The following is a 21,772-nucleotide window of genomic DNA, read 5'->3' as shown; positions in this document are numbered from 1 at the left end:
AGTTTCTTTATTAAAGGATTATTAATAAATATATTAAGTTATTTACAACTTTATATAAAAGCTTAAGGCTAAAGAATAATTAAAAAATTATGCAAATAATAAATAAATTAATAATTAATTAATTTAGAAAAACACAATGTGGACGAAGCCACCATCGTGAAACACTGAAACTAATATAGATTTAACTAAAATGGCGGCCGCTGCCGGGTTCCCAGGGGTATAAAGGTCACTGTGAATTGTGCCCACCCTAGCATTACTCCGTGTTCTGAGTATGGAGTTCAAACTTAGCATGGCAAATGCCATCCCAGCGTCATAGGCCACCTTGCTCGGTCCTTCTCCCTCCAGAAAGAAATCCTGCCCTTGTTCACCTTGATAACACATTCAGCCGGCTTGCATCCACAGAAATGACTGGGCGGGCCATTTTTTTATATATGATTGGAGTGCAAGAGATATATACCCATCTCACAGCGAGTCCAGGAGTCCCTGGGCCTTTTGCGACTCGCGTGAGTTTCTGTCAACCATCTCATGATGCTTCAGGTGTTTCCGTCCCCATTTCCTGGCGTTGCTCTCATTGTGAGCCATGGCGGCGTGGTCGAAGGCCAGCCGGCTTGTCTTGGCGTAATAATCGGCGAGTCCCTCCTCTTCAACGTACTCTGCCAGGGCTTGAGCAGTCGACATGAGCTTGTTTCTTGCAAGTCTGGTCTTTTTACCGGGCGTCTGGAGCGCGCTCTCCAACTCCCTGAGGTCCTTCCCGGCCTGAACACGTCTTGTGTCCGAAGCCCCAGTCCGGCAGGCTGCGCAGTTGCAACGGAATCCGTACGGGCGCAGCCTCTGGTTGCGGCTCTCCGTATCCAAAAGCAGTGGGATGTACGTTGTAAAGATCTACGCGTGGGGAAGGAGTCAGCTGCTTTGACACCGAACGTATGACCAGTGGTTTGATTGTGCACCAGCTGGTGTCTGCTGCTGCATACCTCTTCTCCCTCCTGAATATCTCGTGTGGCTACGATGATCCTCGTCCCTCCGTTATCCGCATTCAGCACATTAGGCTGACAGGAATGGTTGATGAGTGCCACTTTGGGATAGATAGCGACTCTGCCGTCGTCCAAGTTGTAGGCGTTGCTTCGGAGGATCGCCATGAGCCGGCCAGACTCGTCCTGGCTATCTCCCTCGAGTCTCTGCTCGTGACACGAGAGATATTCTTCTTGCTGCTCTGGGCTGAGCCGCGAGTACTCTTGGTTCACATCCGCAGCCATTGCAGACAGAGAATAGCCCATGCCTGGGACCAGGGCTGGAGGACTCACAACCAAGAGAGGCTTCTCGACCAGCACATGGGTTCCTTCAAGAATGACTTGAGCAGCAAACAGCCCGCGTCCCTTTCCCGGCGAGGGCTTCATTTCCCATACCGGTCTTTCACCATGTTGCTCATTTGGCAGGGGCAGCTGGTGTGAGTGTGCGGGACACTATGTCGCAGTCAGCTACGTCGGTTATTTTGGAGCGTCTGCAGATTACGGCGAGCCACGAGGCTACGTACAGTCAGAAACGGACCAAGCAGAGGCAGCACAGGGTAGTCGACATCCTTGAGGATCTGGTCTGATAGCGATAAAGCCTGTTGGGCGGGCAGCAGCAATAGTGCAGCCAGCCATCTCCCGAGCCGCTGCGTCGAGATCTGGACCAAGGTCATGTCTGCTTGCGGTCGAACTGTGACCAGGAGTGAGCCTGCAGACAAGTCTAGTTGAAGAAGGAGAGCAAAGGTGAACCGTTGCTCCAAGTTACCGAGTTGCCTGCGATGTGGTTGTGGTTGAGGCGGGCCCCGGGTCCGTGTACAGGCCTGGCCTTTTCCCGGCACTCTTTTCTGAAACATGGCCGCACAGGTCGGCCGTAAGCCCCTGAACGTTACCACGGGCGATTAACCCCTTCCAAACATCATGATTGGTTTCAAAGGTTGGTTTCGGTAAATTATTATATAAGCCAGAACGTAGCAATCCGTCCAGGCACGGGCTTTGGGCCCCTTATAGTGTACTTCGGCCGTCTTTGCGCCACGCCTGTAAGTCCTGTACTGTATGCTTGCACGTACAACAAACCCCCCTCCGCACTTCGCCCTTCCCCCTCGTTGCTCTCTGCCATCGTATCCTGGTATCTAGGTTCATAATGCCCGTATATAATTACATGATGCTATGCCGTCCAAACCCATCCTCAACATAGATGCTTTGGCACGCCATGCAACGTGCAAGAGCTCGGGGCTGCAGATAATTACTTCTCCCCTGCATCGGCCTCTAGCCTCCCTGCAATGTGCCAACCATGATTCAAGTGTATTGCATGGTGATCCGTTCCAAGCGCTTTGATGCCAGTCAATCATTGGTATCAATATCATCGAAAAAAAAGCCCCATTTCGCGATCGATTCGCCAGGGGCTGTTTACAGACATCGAAAGCCTGCGACACGATCCGTGGCGTCGTTGTCGCCGGTATTGTTGTCTATCCTAGTATCACGGTGGTCGCCCTCCGCCATCCATGGACCCGGTCCTGAGGGGTGCGCTCAGGTTCATAAAGGCAGCCTGGCCTATCGAGCGACGGTGGTTCTGCATGCCAACGGCCGATGGGAAGCCCCCGTCGGTGTTGGCCTCGACCGCCGGGTCTGTCACTCCAGACATCCGCTGGTGGTCTTTGGCGTGTTTGTCGACAAGGCCACCCCTAAAGCCCTTCTCGGCCTCATCCGCGTCCTCGTCATCCTCGGCCTGGAACACTTTGCTCTCCAGCCACTGCGTCGCCCGTGCACATGCCGTGTCGACCCAGCGCATCCAAGCCCACGCCGCAGTGTACGTCAACACCACAAATACCAGTATCGCCAGGTGGACGCTCGCCTTGCTTCGGATGTGCAGGAACTCCTCGAACGACCCATCTTCGCGCTGTTCGAACCTGGGCGTCAACCCGTATGCGATCCACATGCCGACGGTCCTCAGGATGGTGCCGTGGACCAGGTACACGGCGAAGGAGTGTCGGCCGAGCCAGAGAAAATACCTGTTGCTCAGCAGCTCGCGAAGAAACGGGCTGATGAAAATGGCAACCGAGCAGCACTGTATCGCTACCGAGGAGAAGCGGCGGCGAGCATCTGTGCCCTCGGGCACAAGGAGGCTGCCACGAGATGTGCCAGGAGGTGGATCCATGTTTACAAAAGTCTGCTGGAGGCCAAGAGACCAGCGGGACCAGTCCTCGTGCTCCTGGGGATACGAGCCCAGGAACAGTCCGCTGAGGATAAGCAGGGGCGCCACGACCAGGGACAAGATTCGGTGGTTGGAGGCGATGAAGTTCTGCGTCGGACGATGAAGAGACAGGTCGGCCAGCAGTGTTCCGAGAGATATCAGCGAGCCGAACGTCTCGGTGTTGGCCTCTCTGTTCAGCCACCAGTATGCCATGAGCAGGAAGTGAACAACCATGCGGTACTTGAGCCTCATGCCCATGGTGGCAGCCAGCAGGATGTACACCTGGAACGCGCCCACCAGCAGCGGCCGCATGGCCCACTGGTGGCGGTCGTAGGCGTTGTCCGTGCTCGTCCAGGTGGTCAGCAGCGAGCGGAACAGGCGCGCCAGCTCGCGCCTGAAGGTGGGCTCCATGCCGGGGGCGTCGAAGCGGACCCAGAACGAGTCGCAGAAGTGCGCCGTCTCGTAGCCCCCGATGGCCGTGAGGCAGAAGCTGACGAAGGTGGCGACGGCGGCGGGCAGGACCAGGCGGGGAGGCCGCCGGAAGGCGCTCTTGGCCACGGCCATGAGGGCGTCGCCCTGCTGGTGGCGGTTGCGGCCGAGCTTGAGCGGCTTGAGGGCGCAGACGAAGCCGGTGAGGAAGGCGAAGATGGGCACGCCTATCCTGCCCTGGGCCGGGATGCGGATGATGGGGAGCTGCCAGAAGCGAGGCGGCAGGTCTGGCCTGTCCCTGGGGAAGAAGAGCGGGAAGTCGAAGGCGCGCGCAACATGGGTCATGACGACCATGACCGAGGCAATGCCCCTGAGGCCCTCGACCCACTTCACGTTCTTTGCGGACTGGTGAGCAGCCATGGCGACGGTCGACTTCGGCGGCGGCAGAATCTGTATGTGATCAGCCCGGCCGGGGCAAGACAGGGCGCTGCCTCGTTGGGGGCGCAGCCCAGATGTCAAGACGAGTCCCAGATGTTGACAAGCGTCTCAGCATAGCATAGCACTTCTCGATTTCGGATGGTCGCTGGCCCAGGTGATGAACAGGCTGGAGGAGCGGCGCCAAAGTTGCCCGTCGACGGCCGACTCGGTAAATTAGAGCGGGTGCTCCCGATAGCCCCCGACAAATTGTGAGTTGTTGGTTAGCTGGGAGTGCTTATCGGATGCTGGTAAGAAGAGAGCACCGGGTTTTCGCATTCGCACGTGGATCTTGGGATGGCCCAAAAGTGAAGTGGGCTGCACCGACAAGAGGCGTCTCGTCCTGGCCCCGTCTCGTCTCGTACCACTCCAAGGCAGAGCAAGCAGGTGAACTCGGCAGGTAGAGACTTGTCGGTCCAGTTGGACAATAACAAGTCAGTCGATGTTATGTCAGTGTCTCGTCTCTCTCTCTCTCTCTCTCCCGATCCGGACAGGTGGATGGGTGGATGATCATTAAGTAGGGAAATGCAGCGCAACGCCACCCTCTCAAGGAGAGCTCAAGAGGTGCAGGGAGCCGCCAGATAAAATGAAGCCAAGCGCGTGCGGTCTGCCCCAGCCAGAGTCCTGAGCGAGTCCGTTTCTGGACGGCGCAGGATCCTTTGCCAAGCTGCCGGAGGAACAGAGAGGTGAGAGCCAAGGCCTTATTCCCGACAAGAGGAAGGTCGTCCTGTCGCCTCGACCAAGCAAAAGCCAGCCACCGGCCCTTTTGCTCCACAACTGACTGCAGGCAGCAGGCAAGGGAAAAATGCAGCGACCACTAGACCACTGTGTATTAGCGGCGCAATCCGTACCGAGGGGCCCAGCAATCAGTGGCGTATTGGTGCTTGTTGGTGTGTGTGTGTGTGTGTGTGTGCCTGTGTGTGTGCCTGTGTTCTGGCGCGCTTGCTCAAGCTGTCTGGGCAGTGTCACCGGTGCAGTCTGCAAGTTGTCTGCTTGTCAGGCTTGTCAGGCTTTGTCCAGCTTTCCGTCTTGCTTGTTAGCCCTGCTGGCCCTGTCAGCTGCCTGGCTGGGCAACGCTGCGCTAGGCCTGATGGAATGTTGCTGTGCCGATCTCGAAGACCTTTGCCGTCTTGCCGGCGCCGAGCCCAACGAGATATGCACGGCTGGCACAGCTGCCACACTCACACGGAACTTAGGTGCCGAGCGGGCCACGGGCGAGATTGACGGCGTGGCACACCTCGGTCAGCAAGACTGGGGCCTTCTCAAAGCCAAGGGGGCGCTGATTAACACGCCGGCGCCTGCTTTGGATTTGCCTTGGATGAGATGGTCTGGCAAGTACAGTTTGGTGACTGCAGGCCGGAGCCGCCAGGTGAGGTAATGGAGGCGCAGCACATGTGCATGCACGCGAGGGGAGGATATGGGAGTGGATTTGAATACTCTTCGTCGACGCCTAACAAGGACGCATGTATCAATGCCACACACACCCTGGGATACTGTGGTAGCTGGTGTTGAAGCACGGGTAGCAAATGAGACGTAGCTAGGTGTGTCGTTTGTCTTCAAATGTCGTGCCGCACGAGGTTGGATTAAATCCGAGTGTGTTCATCTGCAGATGCCTGGACTAACCCAAGGCAGCCTGGGACTGCCTGACATAACAACAGTTCCAAGTCACCAGGAGCGTGGGCGGTGACTTCCGTCCGGCCTTGACGGAACCGGGCCAAAACACATCGTGTGGCATGCGTCGTGCCGCACACCGACAGCAGCAATCTCCCAATTATCCAGTGCGCATCTGTCATACTACCTACCTGCAAGCAGGCCATGTGTGTGCTACAAGCGGGGGCTGACAGCAATAATCTGCGATATAGATCTCGGCATACGTAGGGGCAGGCCCGAGACTAATGGCCTTCATACTTGGGCAAACACGTGCGCATCAAGAGTAATCAGTGAAGGGCAACGGGGGGTTGATGAGTCCCTTTGAGAAAGGAGTGTCAGACGTTTTAAAAAGATGCCACTTTTGCGTTGAAAGACCTGAAGACTGATGGTGATCAGGCCCTGGTGACGAACTGCCTTTCTGGCCCCCTGCGGCTTCCACACAACAGACGTCATTCAGGGCGGCCGCTTCCTGCATGCATGTGTCGACGCGGAATAATATTGGACAATGATGCCTGTGTTCCAACGTACTGGCCTCCACACTTGTCTTTGATGCACAGCCTCTGAGCGCCCTGGCTGGCCCTCGGAAATAACACCGCATTCCTCCACTCCCCGGGCTCCCCAGCCACAGATCTTGGATAATAACAACATGTCTACAATTCTGATACGAGGAGACATCTTGAGGTTCGATTGTCCAACGAGGAAGACCACGCACGGCGCAAGCAACGCTTATCGTTATGTGCTTCCATCAAGGCCTTACCAGCCTGTCTACATTTTCGGGCTTCTGCGCAAGGCGGGTCAATGTCGAAATGGCGAGAACCAAGCTCAAGATGACGTGACTATATACTCTGTGCTTTATATCATCGCTATGCCCAGCAATCCTCGCTGCACTGGAACCTGGCTTTGGCGGCAACCACAGGCGTGTCAGGCACATTGTGGGTTCAAGGAAGAGCATTTTGGCTGTAGCTTCAAGTTCAAGCAGTCTTTTGCATGTGACTTACAAACCTACACAGTCAAGCGTTGGTAGTTGGCAATTTCTGTGATATATGTGAAATCGTGTGTGTCGTTAATCCAGCCGACCGTGACAAACCACTGATGAAGCAATTAAGCAAACGATAGTTGATTGTTGTTGTTGAGGAGAGAAATCTCCCCGCTATCGAACGCTCAGAAGGAGCCTATTTGTAGGCTAGCGCTAGCGTATGGGCATACGACCCTCGCACCTTCCAACAACCACAAGTCCCCTCTTCTCGATCCCGGCAGGTCAGGGGGTTCACTTTCACGGGCTGCGTATGGAAATTGATAGATAAAGGTTTTCTAGAAACTCTACCAACCCTTGCATTGGTTTGAACGTGTAGAATTGGACTTGACGCATTTCAACCACACTTGAACTCCAATTTGAAAATGAACCTTCAAAAGACTTCAATGTTCAGCCAGTGGCTAATTTACGCTGTTGCTCAAGAACGGCCATCACCAGAAGTCTATTTGGTCCTCACATACATGTATTAGAAGAGTGTTGGCTCCAGCTGGCTCGAAGCCACTTCAGTTTACATGCTCTGATTTGCTGGGTTGATGTAGGCAATGAAGACTCGGCTTTGACGCATTATCTCAACCTATAGTTACGCATGTGTACACGTCGCTCAAATTTTGTTCGAGTACGTCCCCCGCCCAGTATTTCTTGGAGCATCTTTTGCGTCATCTGCCCATTTGATGTCAAATTTCCCAAGCCCGTTTCCCATCTGTCCCGAACATAACTACAACAAAAAAAAAAAAAAAAACCGCCAGCACCAGTTATTTTTATTCCCTCCAAAATGCAGTATTGCAGAGGTTGCTCAACATTGTAACAGTCTGGCTGCCTACTTCTTCCTCTGGCCTAGTCGCGGCAGTCTAATTGGCAACAACAGCACAAGACTGGCTATGGCGAGGATAATACAAGATAAGAAAGCCGCCCTGATGGAAGCCTCATAACTCCTCACAACTTGCTCTTGTACGAGACCTCCCATTTTGCCAATAGCCTCGATGCTTTCTCTAACTCTTTCAATGACCTCAGCCTTGCCACCTAGGAACCCGGCGTCTTTTGCTGCCCTGTCGGTGACGTACGTCTCGAGGTAAACCCAGAGCGAGTTCTGGACGATGAGGCTGCTCCCTGCTATGCCGAGTACCGTACCCATGCTGCGCCAAAGAATCAAGGTACTGGTGACGACGGCCTGCTCCGCCTGCTCACTTGCTGCGAGGATAGCGATGAACGTACCGGGGAATGCGAATCCCTAATATGAAAATCAACGCTGGTTCCGGTACCGATCTGGCGCTTGTAGCGGAAACATGTCGTATGGGGTAACGTACCTGTCCCATCGAGTGGGGCACCAGGAGTATGAGGTAGACGAAGAGTGGCCAACCCCGCTGCATTGATGAGAGCACGACCGTCCCCACGAGGAACAAGGCCGCACCCAGCACGAGAGGCCACTTCAAGCGCTTGGTCCACTAGAGATTTGTATCTTCTATTTAGTATTTGTCGACACGCGAGAAATACCCAGCGCTTTGAAAACATGGTAGGCTTGATCGAAACAGGCACTTGGATCCTGTGTGTCTGGAAGCAGACGTGGAAAGGGACATGTAGCGCGTGAAGGATTCACTCACTGTAACCATGAAGCCCGTGGCAGTGCCACAGGTGCTAGAGGCAATTGTGGGAACCATCTAGTGACCGAAAAAATGAGTATTTTTGAGATGGAATGCCTGAGGAGGCGGTTGCACCAAGGGCATTATCGGCTTACAAGGCACAGGCCGCTCGTCGTGGCAGAGGTGAGGAGCACAGCCTGGAAGTACAAGGGCATGTTAAACAGGATGGCATTCATCAGAAAGGCGGCGAGGAAATTAGAGAATATCATGTTGGCATGTGGAGACCGCTGTATGAGGCGGAGAGGCATGATGGGCCGTGATGCAGACCGTTCGGCCCATAGGAACGACGGGAAGCTGAGGGCGAAGACGGCCAGCGATGTGAGGACGAGTGGGTGGGTCCAGGCGAGGACATTTCCGCCGAGGTTGAGGCCGAGGATCAGGAAGGTGATGGCAGCGGTCAGTAAGAAGGAGCCCCTGAAGTCGAACTGCCTCATGGCCTGGAGCACCGTCTCCTTGTGGGCCTGGACGTCCAACCCAAGATCACCTGGGATCGTGACAATGGAGATGCCAACACAGAGAAACAACGGGGGCACCTGAATGCCGAACTCTGCACGCCAGCCCAGATTCTCGGCAAGGAAGCCACCTAGAGCCGCACCGGATGTCGAGGCGACTCCGTACACCATGTTGATATAAGACTGATATGCTGCACACGGTTGCATCGATCAGCACACACACACACACACACACACACACACACACACACACGCACGCACGCACGCACGCACATGCACACAAGCACAAGCACAAGCACAAGCACAAGCACAATCACACAGCCCAACAGGACCTGCACGGCAGCCTAGGGTACTCACCACCTCTCCTCTCGATAGGGACCAGGTCCGAGACGATGATGCTTCCCAACGTCATGACGCCACCGGCCCCGAGGCCACAGACGGCCCGGGCGGCGATGAAGCTCGTCATGGTCTGGGCGAGGGCGCACCAGAGGGTTGCCAGTGCGAAGATTGTTGCCGTGGCGATGTAGGGGCCCTTGCGGCCGACCGAGTCGGACAACCTGCCCAGCAGCGGCTGGAAGGCGGTCGAGGTGAGGAGGAAGGCCGTCGACAGCCACGAGGCCGAGTTTGAGCTCTGGAAGTAGGAGGTGATGACGGGGTGCGACGAGGCCATGATGGTGCCGTCGAAGCACGAGACGAAGTGGAGGGCCAGGACGTTGCCGAAGATCCACCAGAAGCGGCCTCGAGAAATGCCGCCGAGGAAAGGTGCCCTGTCCAGCTCGGCGGCCACCTCGTCCTCGAGGGCCTCGCTGGTCACCGACGGTCGCCGGCTGGAGAAGACCAGAGGTGGACGGCCTGCCCTGCTGCTGCTGCTGTACTTGCGGTCCCCTCTGAGGAGCGGGGTCTCGTTCGCCTCTGGGCCCAGCGGGCCTGCCGCGTACGAGGACGAGCGAGTAAGCAGCAGGTCAAAGTCATCCGGGTCGATTTCCTCGTCCTCGTCCCCGTCCCCGTCCCCGTCCCCGTCTGCCGATCCGTCATAGGGCTCTGGGTACCGTGATGTGGTGTTTCCAACCAAGGGCGTGTGCTCGTCCGGTAAGCGCGAGGTTGAGGCAAGCCCAGGCGCAGGCCCGGGTCTGTTGCTATTGGCAGCGCTCATGACGTCGAAATAGACTTTCGCACGCGGACTGAGTCGACAGGGGATGCGGTATGTATGGAGGGTGAGTTCCGACAGCCAGGGCGTGGTTTGGTGTTGGTCGACGGATTACTCTAGCGGAACAGATGATCCAAAAAGTAAGTACTTGGGAGTGGCATCCCCAGTAGCAATTGTGTTGTCTGTTGACGAGAATGGATGCACGCGGGAGCAAATTAATCGCTCACACTGAGGAGAGGGCGTGAAGAGATTTCTTGATAAAACAAGGCGAAAAGACTAGTTGTGCATGCGTAGTATGGTGAAGGAGTCATGCCGGTTTACACTTATTCCCTGTACAGTAGGTATGTATCTCTGCGTCTCATTCTGGCCCTCTCCCTGTCTCGTGCACACTCAAGTGCTCACTCACACACACTCACACACACACACACACTCAGACCGAAGACCCAGGCAAGAGGATGGGCCGAGTACTCCGCCCTGCGTCCGCCATGGGCAAGTCTAAAGGTCTCAAGCGCTACCGAGCTGCGAAAATCGGGGCATCCGGTCACGACATCGACAAGGAACTACTCCTAGTCTGACCCGTCCTCGGCACCTCGCCTTATTACAACCCCACCCTAGTATTTGTACACATACAGCAGCATTGCTTTTTTGACGGGTGCCAAAAGTTCAAGCCTCCGATTCCGAGCCCGATTAAGTCTTGGCTTCCGGTTGTGTACTACGCCGCCCTCCGGCCCGGCATGCGATGCAAGCTAGAGCCTACAGCACGTGGTACCTACTCCGTACAGTACAACACGCAGACCAAACTCTAATGATTCCGGCACATTGGCACACGCATTTGTGTATACTGTGTACCTGGGATGTAATCTGCCAAGACCCACCCATATTTATTCTCTTTTCGTGGGCTTGAGGACTCGAGGATTCCGGTCAAGATGCTCATCTCGGCAAAATGCCCGTGCCGTCGTTCAATGCTTACTTGGTCAGTTACCGTGCGTGCAGTCAGTCATCATCAGCTGTCACGGGATTTCTTCATGAGGCGGGTGAGGATTCTCTGATACCAGACAAATTGTATGTGCACCGCGATAGACCCGCGCTATGCTATGTGGGTAGACCAAATATCTACAAGATTCGAGAAACATTTCAACATGAACATGAAGAGTCCCGCCTCATCTCCGCCCGCCACGTGCTGACTGCTTAGTCGTAAGTCACAACCACGGTGGATCCAGAGACCTTGGAGGACGTGAGGATGTTGTTGCCGGTGTCCCGGATGTCCATGATGACAGCATCGCTGATGGACGATGTGCTCGCTCCGCCCACCGTCGCTTTGATGTCGGAGAAGGTGACGGACCCGAAGTTGGCCAGGCCGGTGTTGGAGTCCTGGAACGTCACGTCCTCGAGAATCCACTCGGCAGCGGTGCCGCAGAGCGCATCGGACGAGGTGACGGTCTTGGTGAACTTCTTGCCATTTGTCTTGTTCTCCAGAACCACAGACGCCTCGGTGGTGCTGGCTGCCGTGAGCTCGACGTTGATGACCTACGAGACGAATTATTAGCGCCCGAGGTCTCGAGTGCCGTTCGTGCACAGGCACGTCCTGGAGGACAGGAGGAGGAGGAGCTTACATCGCCAGCAGCAATTTCTCCCAGGTCGACAACCTGCGTGTCGGCGGGATACCTGATTCACGCCGTCAGAACTCAACTTAGTACACCTCCCAGGGTTTTTCCAGACAGTGTCGTTGTTCGTAAGTACTCACCACTCGTACCACGCATAGAACGAGGCCTCGCCCGACGACTCGACAATGGAGTCGACACCAGCTTGCCAGAGCCCGTTGCAGTTGTAGCCGTCGAGGCCCACCCACGCCGAGGCTGTGTACTCCTTCTCGCCGGCCTCCTTCTTGGTGGGCACGGCCGCCTTGAGGACGGGGAAGCTGCCAGACGCCGCCGTGACGCTCTCCCCGGTGAGAACAGCGCCGGCCCAGTTCTTGGTGTACTTGTCCGAGGCAGCGGCGGCGAGAATGCGAGGGGTGCTGTGCTGGGCCCGCCGGGCCCTCGCTGCCTTGCGCCGAGCAAGGGAGCGTGCCACGGCGTCGGGGCTGGGAGCAGCAAGTGCCGCGGCAAAAAGAGCGCTGAGAATGACAACCGGCTTCATGTTGGTGAGACAACGGGCGAGAGAGTATATGACAGGGGGTATAAAAGGGACGGGAGAGGGTCTGCCAGAGACTCCTGGGGGAATCAAAAGAATGACTGTGTGTGTACATGCGTGTGTATAAACGAAGGAATGTCGCTGGCTGCGGAGGATCGCCCGCCGAAACATTGAAACATCGTGGCTGTCTCTCTTGTTATTTTATTTTACATGCACAAAACAGGCAGGACAAGTCGTACAACGACCTGCACCCCCTGGGCCTTGCTTATGCGCCGTGATAGGTGGAAACTAGTTGAAACAAGCCCTGCCCACTCCGATCCGCCCCAGTTCTCCGCAGCCGCCCCTGCAATGACCCCCTGAATGACTCGGTTTTACATCAAGTCCACAGCCTCGCAACGGCCCTGGAAATAAGACGGCATGGACGCACGTATGTGGTGGGCCGGAAGGGCGAACCACCAACCATTGCTGTCAATGCAGTCAGGCACAGCTTCCATGTTGATCGACTCATGGCCTTGGAACGGTGGTGGACAGGTCGCCTACCAGACAGGCGAGAACGGCACGGACGATCGGCAGCGAGGAGCTGTGGCCAGTGTTCGGGAGGACGCCCACGTGTTGCACGACTCTTGATGGTCAAGACGGGGCAAATGAGGTGCAACCCGAGTAATAATGCCCGAAGTGACCGTCATGGCTGAGCCTCTTTTAGGCATGTGTGTGGCTTACCCGTCCAACGTTGCGTGCTCCACGGCCATGGGGTCGGAGGCAGGGAACGGTCCACCGTGACGCAAATAGGCTCTCGGTGCAACCACTGGCCTGCCATTGTGATCCGCTGGACGGAGGAAACACATCTTTATTACTGTAAACTGGGCCACCTCTTACCAAGATCCAGACCCCAAAGTACTGTGCAAGTCATTTGTCAAGAACGTTCCATCTAAGTGTGTCCCCCAGTCAGCCAAGGGGCTTTCAGTACCAAATACTTTAAAAACACTTATCGTTTAGCTTAGAACCGTCGAGGTCAGTTTGAATCCAAACCGACTGCTGTGTTTGAAGAACTTGACGTCTTTCATCTCAACAATCACTGAGCAGGACTGGCTCCATGGGCTGGTTTGGAAGCAGCGCAAAAAAAAAAAAAAAAAAAAAAAAAAAAAAAAAAAAAAAAAAGACGGCCTGACTTCTCGCGTACTGCTGATCTCGTCCAGGTGAATCATGCGGTCAAGATAGCTGCCGCTGCTTCAATGGCTGCGATGGTCCTCTGCAACTCCGATGATGCCAGCGAACCATTTCCGGCGTCAACCGCCTCGGTGATTCCGGGGTAGATCACCGGCGCATACCCTGTGGCATCTGTTAGCAAGAGGTTGGGTTTGATTGGGGACGGCGTGTTGCTTGAGCCGTACCAGTGTCTATGCCTGGGGCAAACACGACGTGCCTAAAAAAGCCACGATCTGGTAGGCCGCCCTGCGAGGTGAAGCCACGTTGGAAGTCACGATACTTTGAGTTCACCTGGTCGACGAGGACCGCGTCCCCCGTGACGGTCGCTTCAGCTGCGAGTGCGGCTATTTTGTCGGCCGAATCTCCGAATGTGTCGATAGCAGCCGCCAGAGGCTCCACGTCGAGTCCTATGCCAGCCTCGGTAATCGTAGCACGCAGCTCTTCAAGATAAGCCCTGAGCTGTGTCGTGTAGTTTGGAACCTCGAGGGGGATGACGGGATCATCCGCGAGGTGATAGGCCAGCAGGGTGAGGAACTGGCCCATGGCCTTGTGGACGACAAATCCTGGGTCACCGTAGGCGGTCATCCAGTGATGACTGTCGTAGTTGGAGCTGCGTCCGTGTCAGCCACGCCGTCTCTTGCAGTTCTAGGCTCTGCGGCCTTCGACCCACTGGTATTGATAGACGGCATCGTTGGGTCCTCCGGACGATCCGACGTCAACCGAGCTGATGCCGTTGTGCACGAATGCAGTGTAGTCCGACCCGCTGCCCAAGACGCCGACGTTGCCTCCAGTCTCGTCGAACCAGGCTTCGTACATGGTCCTATTGAGCTCGCCAACGCCCACGTGTGGCCACAACACCTTCTTCATGACGTCCTGGGTGATGTTGTGCAGCTCTGGCGTGGACGAGAACCTCGGACGGGGTCCCGACACGCCAACGTCGATATTGAGGTAGGCCACGCCGGTCTGCGCAAGCCAGGGAGCATATTCCTCGACCCACTCGGTCGACCCGTACAGCCCATATTCTTCAGCGTCCCAGCTGCAGAGGACAATGTTTCTCCTCGGCCTCCAACCGGTGGACAAGAGCCTCCCGAACGCCTTGGAGAGCTCGACCATGACTGCGGATCCGGAGTTTGGGTCGGCTGCTCCCCCAACAATCCATGCCTGTGGAATTTTATCAGCTGAGTATACTCACTTGACAGGTTCAAGCCGTTTCACCATCGAGGCAGCACACAGGCAGCACAAGGCCCTTTACTTACGTCTCTGTGGTTACCAATGACCAGTGTGTAGTCCGGACCGGTGCCATTGATGATTCCGACAGCATTCCAGATTGGAGTGATGGTGTCCTCCATTTCGTTAGACAGAGAGAGGATTGCACCAGGAGCCGGCCCGGTACTGTACGTGACGTTGAGGCCGCCGACCCAACCCGACCGGTTGACCTGTGCCCCAGGTACCCCAAAGCCGTTCAGCGCAGCGAGAATTGGCACAGCATCTTTCCAAGAGATAGGCACCGACGGGATCCGTGGGGTGACGTCGGATGTGTCGGCCCTGGGCGAGTCCTGCTTGGACGGATACCCGGGCGTGGTTGGATCCCCAGGCCGTTGCGAGAGGAACTGGACCGAGCCGCGCTGTATACTTGTTGGGTTCCGCGCAGGGCCTTCAGGATAGGGCGCGAACCCGTTGGCTTCTGTGACGTTACCATCATCCCCCGGGTCTGTGAAGATGACGACGGCTTTCATCCCGTTGTGCTGCGCGTTTTTCACCTTGAGGCCGCGAAAGGGGCCGCCGTACTTGGCCACGGCAATCTTGCCCTCCAGAGGGACACCAAGAGCCTTCAAGCGTTCGAAGTCCACCTGCTGGCCTCGTCCGACGTAGACGTACTCGGCCGACTCCTGCCCGCTCCAGGAAAGGCCATGGAATGCCGGAACACTGTTGGGATACGACGTCGTCTCGTCCTGGCTCAACGTCTCCTCGATGAGGACGGCCGAGTAGCTGCTGCCGTTGGGGAGTTCCAATGAGACCGACTGGGAGACTGGGTAGTTGAGGAATGCCCAGTACTCGGCCTGGGACGAGGGGACGCCGAACGACGACCACTGGTCCGCCGTCCACTGAGCCATGGTCCTGTTGCTGCCTGCGACGTGGTAGCCGTGCGTGTAGTAGTACGACCAGCTATCAATCGACGTGTTGTCGAACGAGTTTACCAGCAGACTCTCTGCCTCTGACAGGACAGGCAGGGGGCTATCCTGCCGCGCTTTGATGACCGGCTGAGTATGGCGCAGGTGGTTGGCCCCAGAAGGACTGTCGAAGTCTCGCTGGCAGGCGAGAGCACCGGTGACGGCCATGAGGTAGCTGAGGCCAGGCGTTGGCCGATATGTCTTGCTTGGTGCCATTGTCACTGACGTTTGGACGAGCCCTCTCAGCCGGCTGTTGCCGCACTTGTCCAGGAAAATGTTCCGAAGCTGGGGTGACAATCAGTGTGTTGGCCAGGCACTCTGCAGTACGAACAGAGACTTTGCCCGGAAGGTGTCTTCTTTTCCCTCCAGATGAGAATCATGCGGCAGTCGTGCGCAGGTCTACTTAACTTGTAGGTAACTTGCGGGTGCCCCAACTTGCCTACCATATGTGGCCTACTCCTACCTACTATATACGAATGCAGAGGGCCATCCCGAACTCCTCCAGAGTTTTCGGCAACCCACGCGATGCTACACACTGGCAGGGTAATAGTTCACAATGACACCATCGGGCCTCTATCGACATCAGCGATCCCACTCCCCGCACCGTTTTGGACCGGAATGGCAGCCGGCTACTTAGTAGGTATGGCCGATATACTTTGTATGCCAAGCCGGTGGGGTAGATATTTGATGGGGGGGCGGCAGAAATCCAAGGGCAACAGCTGGCAGTTCGTGGGGGTCTCCTGCCGGATCGAGGGGGCACTTGGATTTTGATTTGTCCAAGACGTGCTTTGAACACCGAGGTACGCACGTATACTAGCAGCCTAACAATGAAGTACACGTTCCACGCCGTGTCTTTCCCCCAGGGGACTCACAATTGAGCGTATTACCATCTCTGCTTAACAAGGTTGAATCGAGATGTTGGAGTGAAGAATCAATTGGCGTTTGTATATATATTCATTTTAGTTGCATTTCCCTTATTCACGTCACCAGTCAGGGAGGGAGGCCTAGTCTGTCAGGTTACTCACGAGAATCTAGATGTAGGTAAAGTGCGTGAGTGCATTGAATAGTATCCAGCATCTTGAGTTGTGTCCTGATGTCGTCATCCCCAAGGCCTGTCTGACAAGAGCTGCCCAGATGGGGCCCAGTCGACTCAATTCGACATCCCTTGCCTGGGCGGGAATGCATGCCCACGTGTAAGGCGGCTAGAACCTTGAGGGACGGAAGCTTCGAGGCCAGCAAATACAGGCTTCGAGGCGCATCTGGCCCCCGAGAGGCCCCGTCCACCGATGATGCGGTTGTCTCAGCAAGCGCCGCATGACCCTTGAATCTGCAGTGAAAAGTTTCTCCTCGGGCAGGCGGTTGGTCGTGCAACGCGAGCGGCAGCCTCTGCGCCGCGAGATTGAAATTTGGTCCGCGCACGCCTGTGGGCCCAGACCAGGATGGGCAGGGCCACTTTTGGGACTCTTGACTTGTCGACTTTGCCCGGGGCCGCTGAAGAAAACGGCACTCGATATGCAAGTGCCCAGCCCATGGCCCGAGAGAAGCACGAGTTGCAAGTGCAGAGCCCGGCTCTCCGGGGCCACGGCCACCGTGGCCATGTATTTATTGTTCGAGGTGCCATGACTCCTCGGCGGATCCCACCGTCAAGCCCGGATATTTAAATTGTGATTGAGCGACGAGTTACCGGCTGAGCAGACCAAGTACACGCAGCACGCGCGCCAGTATGTCACCTGCCTGCGCCTCTTGTCTCGGCCGGTGCCCTGCCTGTATGTTCTGACGGAAGCACCAAGAGTGCCTAGGTCCATTCGCTCTATATTCGTTGCGCATACATAGGTCAACACCACCCAGCATCACCATCATGGGCCACCGTCCTTTAACCGCCTAGCGACTGCCCACGACGTTCTTTTTTTTTTTTTTTTTTTTTTTTTTTTTCAAATTCTCTTTCATCATTCCGAGGTTGATTTCCTCCAACTTCACGGCTCCAACGGCAGCCTGTCGAATCCACTCTCCTTGTCGCGCCCGCCCCCAGCCTGCTGGTGCAGACGACCCAGTTCTTTTGGGCTGTCCTTTCCTTTCTTCACACCCACGTTGCCCCCCCCCCTTGGGCTCTCCTTGCCATGAAGTTGTCTCTTTCACTCGCTCTTGTCGCTATGGGGGCGTCGCTCTCGAGTTGCCTGTGCATCCGCGGGACATCCGCCTCTTCAAGGGCCGCGTCGCGGGTTGCCACCTCGTCGAGTGCCGAGTCCACGCAGGCCGACACACAAACAAGGGCGCCTCTCGCAACATGGATCTGGAACACGACCATGATCACAGATGCCTCTCAGACGTCCCAGTTCTTCTCGTTCGCCCAGCAACAGGGCCTGCAGAGGGCGTATCTGCATGTGGACGCCGACATCGACAACTCGTATTTTGGGAACTTCATCCAACAGTGCAGCGCCAGCGGCATCGCGGTGGAAGCACTGATGGGAAATGCCCAGTGGATCCTCGGGGGTGGCACGCCCAGCCTGCAGTCCAACCTGGAGTGGGTCGACCAGTACCAGGGCAACGCCTCCGCCGGCGCCAGATTCTCCGGCATTCACATGGACATCGAGGTGATTTGATTCGAGCCCATCCCCCTACCTTGGCCCGGGCACACGGCGCTGACCGGAATGTGCACAGCTGTGGTCCCTGAGCGACTGGCAGTCGATGCTTGGTACATATATACCCGCGTGGGAGAACATTGTCACCAGCGTGTCCGCCTTCGCGAGGTCACACGGCATCTCCGCCGCAGCTGACCTGCCCTTCTGGGCATATTCCATGTCCGACCCAACCACCGGCCAGGCCATGGACTCGTGGATGCTCAATGCCCTGGACTCCATCACCTTCATGACCTACCGCAACTCGGTCAGCGAGCTGTTTGAAGTGGCCGAGAAGCCACTCGCCGCCGCCGACGCCGCCGGCAAGCAGGTCTACGTGGCGGTCGAGACGGTGGCCAGCACCGAGGCAATGGTCAGCTTCAAGGGCCTGGCGACGGTGACCTCGCTCTCCACCAGCCTGCAGTCCATCAAGATCGAGTGCTCCAACCACACGAGCTTCGCGGGCATTGCCGTCCACGATTACGCAGGGTGGTTGGCTCTGGGCTAGTGACGGCGCATACAATACACACAGCATCAGATATCGATGCCCAGGCATTGCCTCGTGCCTAGAGCATACCGGTATCGGTACCTGCTCAGGCGGGTGCGCATTGCTATTCTGAGGCCTCTTCATTATTTTGCAGCTTGCCTGGAGGGCGCAGGTCCCAGAGCTTTTCATTCTACACGATCCTAGCGGGTGACTTGGGAGAAACATCACTGGCAGAGGTCTTCATTGTGGTCATCAGGGCCACCATCGTACAATACTGTAGGTATTACGTCTTTGGTATTTATCATTTGACAAATATGCAGAATCTTCAGTGCACCCGTCTCCACCTCTCTTCTCCGTGCGAAGTGATGATATTGCATGAGTTATTACGGGACGTTACACGAGAGATAAATTATTCGTAGTCTACGGCCAGTCCCACGCATTCTTGGGTATGTGGTTAATGTTACATATATCAGAATGGCGGTACAGCCCGTGTGTCAGCTGTGTACGTCGTGGACATGTTGGTTTCTGAATCCGTCAAGGCCAAGCGTACAGCTCTCTGCAAGCCGTGGGTTGAGGTCAAAGCTACCGAGGAGTAAAATCTCCATTCCCGCATTGCTAGGGAATAGCTACTCAGGACTCTCGCGCAAATGAAGGAGAAAAAGATGGCAATACAGATCAGGATGCAGATGTGTGCGCCTCCTATGGGATTAGTATTTATGGGACAACCTCTCGAGGGACAACCTTTACGGAACAATCCCCTCCGTCCGGTGATTGCCCTTTCTGACGCCCTATCTAAGCCCAAGCTTATGGCTCCAGGAACATCCCTCAACGCTACCCCTTGCTACCCATAATAGCAAAGGATACATGAAAATAGACATCGTCTCGCCCCCTTGCAAGCGCATTGCCTTAGCCAATCAGCCTGGTAACTATATCAAGAAAAAGAAAAGAGATTCCGAATCATCTCGGACTGCCGTATTCTGCACTGCTTCTCTCTGGTAACTGCCTAACGCTATCATGTTTGTCAATATCGTTGTGGTCGCATACTAAATGACCAAACAGAGACGGCTCCCAGCTAGCTACGCATGCTTGAATGGCGCGGACCAGGGAAGCACGGAGGTGTGTCATAGCGGCTGAAGTATGATTCCAAGGCCCTGTTCGGGCATGTGTGAGGATTCTTGTCAACTACAAACCAGAGACCTGGAAATGTGAAAACTACTACGGACCAGCCGATGCTAGAAATATCAAATCTGGCACAACAGACAAGCCAGCGTGAATGAACTTCACCCAACGTGCCCAGGATTCCGTATCGGAAACAAACGAACGAATCAGGCCACAAGCGGCGCCATCTCGTAAGTGCAACCTTTTTCTACGTATAACCTGGATGGTCAAATACATGCCGTATGAGTGTGTCCCTTGTAGGAAGTGGTTGCGCCATTGGCCATGGCCAGTCAACCCGAGTGGTTCAGGCCACCGTAATAATCCTCGGCTGCGAGGCAATCTGACCAGCCCTGTTCATGAGAAAGTTTCTCTCAGTGCCTGGACTATGCCACACACGCATTGCGATGTATCCACCATCGCATCCCAAGCATGTGTCCACCCGCGAACGGACACGTCGCAAAATTCTGGTCCATCTAACTGTCAAGGATACTTGAAGATCTATCTACATTACAGTCGCCACCATGTGGTGGATCGTGTCGAGCTGTTGCACTCGGCACGATGTACCTCGATCTGTGCAAAGCGACGAGCAGTCATCGCCTCGTCCTTTCAAGGGCATCATTGGATATCATTGGGTACAGGGTAAATTGGCCCATGTGACATGAGAATCAAGTCCAAGCTTGGTCACGATCGGTTCAAGGAGTTTGACCTGGTTGGGATTTGGTGTTGGGACTTGATGAAACCAGTCAATATTTGTACCAGCTTACCTTGTCGGTAATAAAAGCCACCTCATTCGGGGCGGCGGAGGAGGGACCGGCGGGGCGGAAACAATACCTAGAAGCCTTCGCAACGGATAACAGCATTTGAGAAGTACGAGAAACATGTCCAGCGGCTGACCCTTGATCCTATCCTGCGTACTGACTGAAGCACTGAGCTGGGAGGCCGGGATGGTACTGTTTATTCCGCCATGGCCGGCCTGGCCCATTGCAGTCTGCCTGGACAACATTTCAGCACACGAATGGCCGAAGAATGAAATGCCTCCGACATGCCTTTACTGCTCATCTATGTAGAAGCCGAGCCATCGAGCAGCGAGTGACTGGCCTGGCCCATCCTTTGAAGCGACCCCCCAAGGTCTTATGGTCCACCTGGGCAGCTCTGAGGGCCGCACGCATGGTTTTGATCTACGACTCCTTGGCTGGCTGTGAAGCAAGACATGCTTCTCTTTTACCTTGTGCCCACCATGGAGTAAATGTAGGCATGTTAGTAACCCAACGCAAGGGATCACGGTGACCCAGGTTCAGGACACGACCTGGGAAAGCGACGAGATCAGGCATGACGGCAATGGAAGACAGACCCCATCCAGCTCCCGTGCCGGCCAAGTCCAGCCGCGAATTGGACCCCTCTGGGAGACTTGTGCTAGGTTTACGGCTGGGTTTGCAGAGACCAGAGACCACATAATGAATGCCTGGGGGAAAAATGCCGTGACCGAGACTAGTATTCAAGTCAAAGCCGCTCATTGACAAGGGTCTTGAAACCTTCTCGACGTGCTCCTCCTCTCTATGTACAGCACGGCCCTCGGAGGGGCTCCCTCTACTTGTGCATAGTCTGCTCCATTCCCTTGATCTCGTTCAAAAGGAGCGGTCGGCCAATCGTGGGCCATTACTCCCGCGTTTTCTGTCTCCTGGGTGCCTCCTGTTCCCAGACGTGTAGCAGCATTAAATCGAAATGCTCTCTTCCATTACTGCTGGCAGATGCCATGCCCCTAGCCCCCACTTCGCCCTATTGGTCTTTTGAGAAGTGAATGCGCCCTGGAGGAGAGGTATCCGGGCCGCAATGCTGGTAGACTAAAAACCGATATATCGAAGAAAGCGGAAACTCCGGTACACGAAAAGGTATTATAAAAGAGAAGAAGAAAAAAAGGCTGGGAAGGGGCTGCGTTGCGTCATGGTCGGGAATGATGGGCGTGAGAAAAAAGAATTAATTGG

General features: G+C 55.6%; 6 protein-coding genes across 6 annotated transcripts; 1 reads left to right on the top strand and 5 right to left on the bottom strand.

Moving 5' to 3' along the window:
* Window positions 1-462: 462 nt before the first annotated feature.
* On the bottom strand, window positions 463-1,681 carry INS49_007522 (uncharacterized protein; the record flags this gene model as incomplete). Its single annotated transcript, XM_043168285.1, has 3 exons — window positions 463-882; window positions 972-1,460; window positions 1,532-1,681. The coding sequence occupies 3 exons, from the start codon at window positions 1,679-1,681 to the stop codon at window positions 463-465; spliced, it is 1,059 nt and encodes a 352-aa protein (XP_043016871.1).
* An 803-nt stretch (window positions 1,682-2,484) lies between these two features.
* Window positions 2,485-4,047, bottom strand: INS49_007521 (uncharacterized protein; the record flags this gene model as incomplete). Its single annotated transcript, XM_043168284.1, has 1 exon — window positions 2,485-4,047. One exon carries the CDS (start codon window positions 4,045-4,047, stop codon window positions 2,485-2,487), a length of 1,563 nt encoding a protein of 520 aa, XP_043016870.1.
* Window positions 4,048-7,601: 3,554 nt separating this feature from the next.
* INS49_007520 (uncharacterized protein) lies at window positions 7,602-10,026 on the bottom strand (the record flags this gene model as incomplete). Its single annotated transcript, XM_043168283.1, has 5 exons — window positions 7,602-7,964; window positions 8,089-8,226; window positions 8,383-8,439; window positions 8,517-9,064; window positions 9,231-10,026. The coding sequence occupies 5 exons, from the start codon at window positions 10,024-10,026 to the stop codon at window positions 7,602-7,604; spliced, it is 1,902 nt and encodes a 633-aa protein (XP_043016869.1).
* A 1,182-nt stretch (window positions 10,027-11,208) lies between these two features.
* INS49_007519 (uncharacterized protein) lies at window positions 11,209-12,159 on the bottom strand (the record flags this gene model as incomplete). Its single annotated transcript, XM_043168282.1, has 3 exons — window positions 11,209-11,547; window positions 11,634-11,685; window positions 11,765-12,159. 3 exons carry the CDS (start codon window positions 12,157-12,159, stop codon window positions 11,209-11,211), a joined length of 786 nt encoding a protein of 261 aa, XP_043016868.1.
* A 1,195-nt stretch (window positions 12,160-13,354) lies between these two features.
* INS49_007518 (uncharacterized protein) lies at window positions 13,355-15,746 on the bottom strand (the record flags this gene model as incomplete). Its single annotated transcript, XM_043168281.1, has 4 exons — window positions 13,355-13,482; window positions 13,545-13,969; window positions 14,030-14,520; window positions 14,616-15,746. 4 exons carry the CDS (start codon window positions 15,744-15,746, stop codon window positions 13,355-13,357), a joined length of 2,175 nt encoding a protein of 724 aa, XP_043016867.1.
* A 1,934-nt stretch (window positions 15,747-17,680) lies between these two features.
* On the top strand, window positions 17,681-18,653 carry INS49_007517 (uncharacterized protein; the record flags this gene model as incomplete). Its single annotated transcript, XM_043168280.1, has 2 exons — window positions 17,681-18,121; window positions 18,189-18,653. 2 exons carry the CDS (start codon window positions 17,681-17,683, stop codon window positions 18,651-18,653), a joined length of 906 nt encoding a protein of 301 aa, XP_043016866.1.
* Between the last annotated feature and the right edge of the window lie 3,119 nt (window positions 18,654-21,772).

The sequence above is a fragment of the Diaporthe citri genome (assembly GCF_014595645.1).
Source record: "Diaporthe citri strain NFHF-8-4 chromosome Unknown scaffold_21, whole genome shotgun sequence".
Taxonomy (NCBI): domain Eukaryota; kingdom Fungi; phylum Ascomycota; class Sordariomycetes; order Diaporthales; family Diaporthaceae; genus Diaporthe; species Diaporthe citri.
The sequence above is the reverse complement of the archived record's forward strand: the minus strand, read 5'-3'. Positions and strand labels throughout refer to the sequence as shown.